Source organism: Alexandromys fortis, unplaced genomic scaffold (genome assembly GCF_014885135.2).
Source record: "Alexandromys fortis isolate MF-2015 unplaced genomic scaffold, M_Fortis_MF-2015_v1.1 scaffold_558, whole genome shotgun sequence".
In the NCBI taxonomy this organism is placed as follows: Eukaryota; Metazoa; Chordata; class Mammalia; order Rodentia; family Cricetidae; genus Alexandromys; species Alexandromys fortis.
Window position 1 is genome coordinate 19682 of NW_026068423.1, and position 10268 is coordinate 29949.

At 32.8% G+C, this 10268-nt stretch overlaps 1 protein-coding gene across 1 annotated transcript; it reads left to right on the forward strand.

Moving 5' to 3' along the window:
• The first annotated feature begins 234 nt into the window (after positions 1-234).
• Positions 235-8018, forward strand: LOC126495665 (pancreatic alpha-amylase-like). The gene is made up of 10 exons (XM_050133260.1): positions 235-402; positions 742-888; positions 1614-1802; positions 2599-2829; positions 3916-4049; positions 4899-5021; positions 5114-5213; positions 6583-6701; positions 6809-6934; positions 7829-8018. Exons 1-10 carry the CDS (start codon positions 235-237, stop codon positions 8016-8018), a joined length of 1527 nt encoding a protein of 508 aa, XP_049989217.1.
• Positions 8019-10268: the final 2250 nt, after the last annotated feature.

Genomic DNA, 10268 nt, shown 5'->3' on the forward strand with positions numbered 1-10268 from the left:
TGGAGGTCATAACAAACATATTACAATCAAATAATACTTGACCTTAAAAAATAATAAGTTTATTCTCCATGGGAGTTTCTGAGGATTCTTCATCTGTTCACATCATTGCTGCTAATCTCTTTCAGATTATAGCTTGTACTCTAAATATTTATTCATGAACATTTGCTTTGCAAAATTTTCTTCTTTCAGCATATAAAGAGGCGCTAGAGAGAACACTGACGACTTCAAAGCAAAATGAAGTTCTTCCTGTTGCTTTCACTCATTGGGTTCTGCTGGGCTCAGTATGACCCACACACTCAGTATGGACGGACTTCTATCGTCCACCTGTTTGAGTGGCGCTGGGTTGATATTGCCAAGGAATGTGAGAGATACTTAGCTCCTAAGGGATTCGGAGGTGTGCAGGTAAGATTTGTTTAAAATTCAAATGTAGAGTTCAATGTGCTCACATAAAAATGTATTCTAATCAAGACCAGTGAGTTTGAAGGATAACTTCTTTTCACACACAACTTTCCTGTGGAAGGAAACGTTTTGGAAGGGGTAGCTTCTTTATACTTTGTTATAGGATACTTACATGGGAACTCTGCAATATCCTTCGATATTTTCATGTAGTTGTTAATAAACAACACCCTGCATGTGCCCCGGGTGAGAAATAACATTGGATCATTGATAGGTTTTTAATCAAGATTTAATTATGTAAGGTAAGCTTTAATCCAGCACTAATTATAATAGTTCTATTTGTAGGTCTCTCCACCCAATGAAAATATTGTGGTTTCTAATCCGTCAAGGCCATGGTGGGAAAGATACCAACCAATTAGCTACAAAATATGCACAAGGTCTGGAAATGAAGATGAATTCAAGGACATGGTGAAGAGGTGCAACAATGTTGGTGTAAGTGAAGTCACATTTTCTTTACAGTGATTATATATACAATATTTCCTCTTTGTTTCAAGTTCTTTCTGTTTGAGTAGAAGATTTTACATTTTTGAAATCTTACATTGCATTTTTTCTATTAATAAAAATATACTTATGTCTTATTGTCACCTTTTAAATTCTTTAATACTGCAAAATGTTTACTTTTAAAATTAATAGCTACAAACATTTTACATATTTTTGTTAGGTATTAGGCCATATGTGAGTATTAAGTTATTTTATATAATTCCTGTTTCTCCCAACAATTCTTAGATTTTCTTTCCCTTCATTGTGTTTAATGGCAAGTACCCACTTTCTCCTATAATGAAGAGATATCGATCTACCTTCTGGTCTTCAGATTCACAACATATATTGCTATCACAGTTCTTCTAGTGATCCTGAAAAATTTGAAACACAATACTCTCATATTTAAACTGTGTTTTGATTCCTCAAAAATAGATTTTTTTGTTTATAATTGTAATCGTTTTTGTTTAGCTCCATTGAAAATTTATATCCTTTTCTTAATATTAGGATACTGTTAATCTAATTTCACATTGTTTTCCTTTCCCACTTGACTCTCTTTTCTAACATAAATCTATCAAGAATCAGAAGATATATTTTGGAGATTTCCTAGCATGTTACAATTTTGCTACTGAAACTTTAGATTCCTGACTTCAGCTGAAGCAAGCACTTTTCTTCTCCAGGTCCGTATTTATGTGGATGCAGTTATTAATCACATGTGTGGCGCAGGCGGTGGTGCAGGGACAAGCAGTACCTGTGGAACTTATTACAATGCCAATAACCGGGATTTCCCTGGAGTTGCATATTCTGCTAGCCATTTTAATGACGGAAAATGCAACGGAGAAATTAGTAACTATAATGATGCTAATCAGGTAATGATAGAAATATTAATCAGAATAAAGAAGCATTAAGGTACCTAGATATGCACAAGAAATTTATGGATAACCATTAGACATATTCAGATCTCATAAGAAAAGAGGTCCTATGAAGAAATCTATGAAAAATAGAAATGGAAAAAATGTACTGGATTTTTTGTTGCATGATTTTTAGGGGTACACGAAAAATCAATTATAAAATGGAGATATAATCTCGTGACCTTGGGTGAACATTTTAAAAGCATGGTTTCATCAATTATATAAACATTGCAGTATAGAAAAATTATTATATTATAGGAATAGCAATAAGTATTTTAAAACCATTTCAATTATTGACTATATTTCCACATTTGAAGTAGTACACTTACTTAACTTGTAAAATTTTCTGGAATAGAATCTGTAAACAATGGAAAATAAAGGAACATTAAATATAAAATAAAATAAATGAAATAGAGAAAGGGAGGAAGAGGAGACCAGGAGTTTTGAGAGAATAGGGGGAAGGGAAGGAGGAGAGAAAGAAAAAAATAGAGGTAAAGATGGAGAAAAAAGAATTAGCCAGGTTAATTCTCACTAATTTTAGCTGATATTTCTATATCTACCACAAAAATATTTTAAAATCTGTGCTCCAATTAAATCATGAGTACTCCTCATGTTCTAAGGAAAGACAGTGTTCTATGATCTAAGTAAATGCAATAAGAAAAAATCCATTTGTTAATGAATGAAGGACTGAATGAAGAAATGAATTCATAGGCCATACATGATATTTTATACATCAATCATCTTTTAAAAATAGGTCAGAAATTGTCGTCTGTCTGGCCTTCTGGATCTTGCACTTGATAAAAGTTATGTTCGTGGCAAGGTGGCTGACTACATGAACCATCTCATTGACATTGGTGTGGCAGGGTTCAGAATTGATGCTGCTAAACACATGTGGCCTGGAGACATAAAGGCGATTTTGGACAAACTGCATAATTTAAATACAAAATGGTTCTCTGCAGGAAGCAAGCCATTCATTTTTCAAGAGGTAAAACAATATACATGTTTTTTTTAATTTAATACTATAATTTTATTGCAATGCTCTCCTGTCCCTTTCCTCCCTCTAAACTCTTCCACATATGCCTTCATATTCTCCTTAAAGTTTGTGGGATTTCTTTTGACTCTTTGTTTATTGAACACACATACTATATATGTACATATTTGTCAAAATTGTTAGACATATTGTATTTAGGAATATATTTGTATATGTATGTATAAATATATATGCTCTTAATTATAACTGATATAGTCTATATTGCTAAAATATATTCATATATTTGTATTAGGCAACCAATTGATATAGTCTTCCTTGATTTTTATTTCCCAATTTCCTCACTCGCCTATAGTTCTTTCTATATTACCTTCTATAATTTTGAGCCCTTGTGGGCTATTTCTTAAATGTCATCAGTTTGTAAATGAGGTAGTTGATTTTACTAAGCATAAAATTCATAATGTAGGTTAATATTTCTGTCAGTTACACACTGTAGAATTCAATTACTTAATAAGAGATTGTGGTTATTTGTAGGTAGCACAGTTAATTCTTTACCACAACAGGTTGCAACTTTGTGCAAATTTCATAAATTCATTTTCTAAATCCCCAGATATCATTATGAAAGACAGAGCACTCATATTGGTATTCATCTCAAGCCAGTCTTTCAGAGTTTGAGATTTATCTCACAGTATCAGTTTGCAAAGTGATGAAGATTTCTGTGTGGCAAAAACATCATTTGAAGTGTACTGGGGATAACGCATTTGAAGCTCTGTTTCCCTGGAAACACTAATGAGTTTATAAACACTTCTGATGCTCACTTGACAGCTAGCATTATATCAATGTGAACTAATGAATTTTCCCCTATGTTAACCACCCTGGAGGAGAAGAAGTAACCCTATCATTTGGATTCTTTAAATATTGTGACATACAATTTATGAAAAAAATCAGAATGTTAGTAGAAAGAAAACCATTTGGATCATTTAAAATAACAAAAATATTATAAAGATTTCTAAATGACATTATATTTAGATAATATGCTTTAACTTTATATTAAAATTACAGCTGACTCAATGTATGTCCTAGGTCATTGATCTGGGTGGCGAGGCAATTAAAAGTAGTGAGTACTTTGGAAATGGCCGTGTGACAGAATTCAAGTATGGAGCAAAACTTGGCACAGTTATCCGCAAGTGGAGTGGAGAGAAGATGGCCTATTTAAAGTAAATATACACCATTTCTTCATTTGATCTGTCGTGGATTTTATGTCCTTTGATCTGCACGTTATAGTACTATTATCATTTAAATAACCATGGTTAATTATTAGGCTCACTGTTTTTCTGTGTGTATTCCTGCAGGCCAGAAGAGGGCACCAGACACCATTAAAGATGGTTGTGAGCCACCATGTGGTTGCTGGGAATTGAACTCAGGACCTTTGGAAGAGCAGGCAATGCTCTTAACCTCTGAGCCATCTCTCCAGACCTAGGCTCAATGTTTTTAAACTCCACCAAATTATATTTCTGTTTGGGATGTCATTCACCAGGTAGCCCTAGAAATCCAAAGTTTCACTTAGTGATTTTCGTCTGTTTGTGATAAATCCATTATTTTTCAGGAATGTTTATTTATGGTCTATTAAAGCGAGATTATTATTATAAGAATAGCTATATTCATAAATGATACTTATAATGTCAAGTATGAAGTTTACATATTTTATATCAAAGAATTAATTTGAAAATTTTAGTGTTTTTATAATAATAGCACTGCAGATTTTTACTTTACATAACATCAAATGGAGTTTTTGCTTTTCAAGTCCATAAAATTACAGTTCATGGAAAATTTAAGGAAAATAAACATTTTAAGAACAAAATATTATACCATAACAACCAAAACGGATATATATATATTATCATAGAAAATAATATTCTATGTTCATATATATACATATATACGTTCATATGTTCCTATAAGAGAGATTTAATATGGAATTGTCATTTATTTAGATAACGCAGGATGCCATATGTAAAGTTAGTCTAAGCATTGTGAAATAATAATTTGCTTTTTTTTAAATGTAGGAACTGGGGAGAAGGTTGGGGTTTTGTGCCTTCTGACAGAGCCCTTGTATTTGTGGACAACCATGATAATCAGCGAGGACATGGTGCTGGAGGATCATCCATCCTGACCTTCTGGGATGCTAGGTGGGAGAACATTCTTTGCAGTTGTGTAATCTCCTTTTAACGATGGCATTACTTTATATACTTCTGCTTTAATATCATTTTTAAACTTTCAGAATGTATAAAATGGCAGTTGGATTTATGTTGGCTCATCCTTATGGATTTACGCGAGTAATGTCCAGTTACCGTTGGACAAGAAAGTTCCAGAATGGAAAAGTAAGTCTTGAAATTCTTCAGCCAACATTGTAATCTAGAAAAGGAAGAGGTTTCAATTTAATTTCACATGAAATTATAGCATATGATACTTATTATTACGTTTTATTCACCAATTTTTGTACAGTAAGGACAATGAAAATGTACCTGAAAGGAAAAGCAGTAATTTAAATAGGAGAAAGGACAGAATAAAAATAGGTATTCCTGATAAAGTCCACCATAAAAGTTAACAGGCGATAGTGTCTGTTAACACTGAGTAGAGTTTCAAATTTTTTTCTAATTCAATGATAGTGTATTAAGATACTTTTATTTTTTCCTGTGGAAAAAGAAGGTATCTGATTTGAAGGAAAATAGGGAGTATAATGGATAGAAATTTCTGAAAATTACACAACAATGATTTGCTAGAAGTCTATAAACAATATGTGTTTACAGAATTATAAACAATATAAGTTGTTGATTAGGTGCCTAAGCAGAAACAATTTTAAAATTAATCCAAGAATTACAAACATTATGTATTGTTTGTTAAGTGCTAAAGTTTAAACAATTTCAAAACCAATCTAGATATCTGACAGACTATGTGAAGTTTTTCTTTCAATGCAAGAATCTAGCTTTAGAGAGAAACATCAAATATAAAATAGAAATGTTTCTTTTTTAGACAACTGAAAACCATTTTTCCTATTTTCTTTTCAAAATGAGTTTCCTTCTGTTTTTTTTTTTTTTTGTTGAAATTTGCTCTATTCCTGAAGAGCTTTCAGACTAGAATGAGCCCTTCTATTTTTCAGAAATATATTTACCATTCAACCGTCATCAAATGTGCATTTATACTTTGTTAAACCCTGTAAGGAAAATCAGGATATTTTATAAACACATTTAACCAGCAAGTAGTAAGAAATCAACTAATATTAGCTTACAAATTGTTATATTAAAAGCACTTTCATATATGTTCTTGAAATTTCTGTGTAGCTTAGAACTCTGCCCCATTTTTATGGAGAAACTGAGGCACATGCATATTATGTATGAAGATGGAGACTTCTCAGGTAGTGACTGAAGTCTGTTCTCTAATGCTACTGTTCCTGTCTCTAAATGTACTGATATTAGATGACAATGAAGAGATTTTAGTTGTATTGAGAAGTGATATTAGTGGTACTTCTTTGATAGAAAGTAAAAAGTTTAAGAATCGCTGCTGTCGATTTGAATTGAGTAGTAGAGAATAGGAATTTGCACAGAAATGAAGGCCCACAAAACACTGCAGGACTTAGATTAAAATTTGACACTGAAAAAAAAAAAAAGAAGTAGCATAAAAGGTTTGCTCTAGTGGAAAGAATTGGGCAGACGCAAGCACTCAAACGACCTGATTCTTTCAATAATTAAGGATGTGAATGACTGGATTGGACCACCTAATAAAAATGGAGTAACGAAAGAAGTGACCATTAATGCAGACACGACTTGTGGCAATGACTGGGTCTGTGAACATCGATGGCGTCAAATAAGGTGGGAATTTCCCCATGGACCTTGTCTAATAAGAAAGTGACTTCACTTCTGTTTAAAATTGTTGAAGTTTACGAGTACCAGCATTTCACATGATATTGTGCTTTTAGGAACATGGTTGCCTTCAGAAACGTAGTCCATGGCCAGCCTTTCTCAAACTGGTGGGATAATGGCAGCAACCAAGTAGCTTTTGGCAGAGGAAACAAAGGATTCATTGTCTTTAACAATGACGACAAGTAAGTCAATATCAGTTAAAATGGGATCATATACTATTATATGCTTAGATCTTTTCTTTTCCTGTTTATTTATATCTTTCATCTGTGAAAAATCTTTAAATAATGAAATTATGCCCAAAAATAATTGTTCAGGATACAGAAGAAAAACAATATTTGCTTATGAATTATTTCTTTTAACATAGCTCAAAATGGCAGTAGTATATATTCATATTTTCAAGCTCATTTGAAACATTTCATAAAGCATATAAATAGTAAATATAAGTCTTAACATCATTAAACAATGATGCTTACTCAGAGAATCTCTTTGAGAGTCAGTGAGCCGTCTCATACTAAATCAGCTGTCTTTTTGTTCCACAAGTCATATTTTATTGGTTTAGAACAAAATAATTTAAGGTACATAATTTTTTGAACAAACACGTTTGCTGTCTTAGGAATACTAGAATTACTTTATACAGACAGTTTCCTAATACAAACTTGTATGTATCCATACAAATGCTAGATAATATTTAATTATAGAAAAAGTTCTTTGTGGTGTCTTGTAATCTAATATCTTTGGGAGAAAATGATGCTGCTAACATTTTTAGAAGACATCAGTTTAAATCCATCAGAGCACGAACTTGAAAGAATGACGGCCCTCCCAGGAAGCCTTCACTGGGTTCTCTAGCTTTCTTTACCTGGTGGCAGTCACCAGAGCCCATGAAATTAAGAGACATTTATAATAATGTCCACAGTCTGGAGAATTTTCTTACTCCTCCACTTACCGTATTTTCTTTGGGATTCACTGATTTTTTTTAAGGATCTATATCAAAAGTTTGAGATATTTATAATTTTATTGATAACAGATCTTCCTGCATTTGAGTGGTTTAAATTTATGTGAAATACTCTTTTTTTCAGGGCTTTGTCAAAAACTTTACAGACTGGTCTTCCTGCTGGAACATACTGTGATGTCATTTCTGGAGACAAGATAAATGGCAAATGCACTGGAACTCAAGTCAGCGTTGGCAGTGATGGCAAAGCTCACTTTTCTATTAGTAACTCTGCTGAAGACCCATTTATTGCAATCCATGCTGAATCAAAATTGTAAGAACCAAATTAAATACACGTAAAACATCAATTGAGTGTGTTTCTCTTTTTCACGTGTGCCTTATTATTTTTTATTTTTTCTCTTCTTTATTATGATGTATGCATGTGTGTTGTTTATTTTGAGCCCTGGAATATATGTAGGATGTTGGAACCACCTGTGTCATGGCTTTGCCTATCTCCCTTGGCCCATGGGCTGTGAGGTCACACTTAAGTCATCAGACTTCCCAGGAAAGCACCTTTACATGCTGAGCAATGTTGCTAACTCATAAGTAACTTAATTTCGGGGTTTCTTTCTTTTACTTAAAAGCCATAAACAATCAACTCAAATATGCAGAAATTATAAACCTCACCTATATAATCAGATAACAATATCTATGATTTACTATATATTAGCAGAAAATCCATATTTTTCCCAAGAAAATTCTCAGAACTCTGATTGCATCCTTACAAATATATTGCTTTACCATCAATGTAATTTCGATCATGTATTTCTAGACATTGCATAAAAATTATTTTTAATAAAAATTCACTCACCATCTAATCACTAAGTAAACATACCTTTGGCTACCTGGAAATGCATCATTGTTTAATTTTATCTAGCTATCACTTTATTCAAATTTCTCTTATAAATAGTGATTCAAGAAAAATTATTTTTTCCTAATTCCACACTACACACATGTATACTGTATGTTGATCAAAAATCAACATCCCATTATATTCACATATCATCTTTTATATTTTTTCCATTTCCATCTTTTCCATTTCCCATTCACTTTAAAGCACCCATACCCATACAGACACATGTTCAATTTTTTGTTTAGTTGATATTTGGCATATAAGTACAATGCCTTCATAAATGAGAGTGGAAAGCTATTTTCTTGATAAAAACAAATTGTCAGTGGTTACACCACTGAAGAATATGATTCGATATACCAAAGCAATGATTAACAGTCAAGAAGCCATTCATGAAGTCTTGGGACCTTTCAGTTTTGCCTGATTTACAGTGGAATGTTGATGTCCCCAGAGTTCTGAGAGACTTATGCCGACAAACACTGACATTGTATGTGCATAGGTGCAACAGTTACATCCTGAACAGATGATTCGTCTTCCCAGTATTCCTTCCATTCTCTGACTCTTACATGATCACTTCCTTAATCATCCATTTTTGCCTGGATATGGTTATAGAAAAGTTCTTTTAGGGAGGAAATCTCAGTAGGCAGTCATTTTTTTTGTGATTGGATGAATTATGACTCTCAGCATTAGCTACCACTCACTACAAAGACAAACTTAACAGGTCAACAGCCAGACCTTTTATTTCCCATTTATCGAGTCCTTTTTATGCCTCTCTCTTAATTTTTTGAGAGGTGGTGTTCCATGAAGGCATAGTAGACTTTCTGACATAAAACTGGTGAAGAAACCCGGTTCCTCTAGCAGTTCTTTTCTGAAAATTCCTCTTGGTTAGATATGTAAAAATTCTTCAGGTAACTGGAGAATATGCACAACAATAGTAGCACCTTGGTCCCTAGTTCTGTTAATTTTAATAACCATGTACTTGCAGCCATGATCAAATGTCCTGCTATGAATCATGTCGAAAATCTACACACAAAGATACTAGTTAAGTTGTAGCTGTTAGGCTAATATTGGACCAGGTAGCACAAATTTATTTTTTTCCTCATTGATACATGAGCTAAATTGAACTAGCCATAGTTTAGTGAATACTTTTGTGTATCGGTAACAAAGTGATTTGATGGGATTATGTCATGCCTGCCACTCACCTTTCTTTAATATTATGATTGTTTTTGTGGCTGTATTATCCAATTAAGCTGAGTAGTTCTCTTCGGATTCTGTTTATTTCTTTTTTTTTTTAATTAAAAAGCTAACAAACAGTGGATTTTCATATGGCTCTTTCATCTATATATAGTTTGGTTGATCCACCTCCATCACTTTAATTCATCATCGACTGATCTTTATATTCAGCCCACACTCTTCCTTTCTTTCATATCACGTGTATTCTAACCACAAACTCATGTCCCATTGTGTGTCATTTAAATGTGCCCCTCTCTAGCTCTTTTCATCCTTTTACAGACTCGGTCTCTCACAAAAAAATCTAAAATTTTTCAAAACAAGATTTGCACGAGAGATTTCATACATCATTTGTCTATCTAAGTCTGGGAAACTTCAATCCTTACTCTGTTTTCTAGTTTTAGCAATCTGAGATAATTTTTCAAATTCATGTTTTTTAAGTTTAATA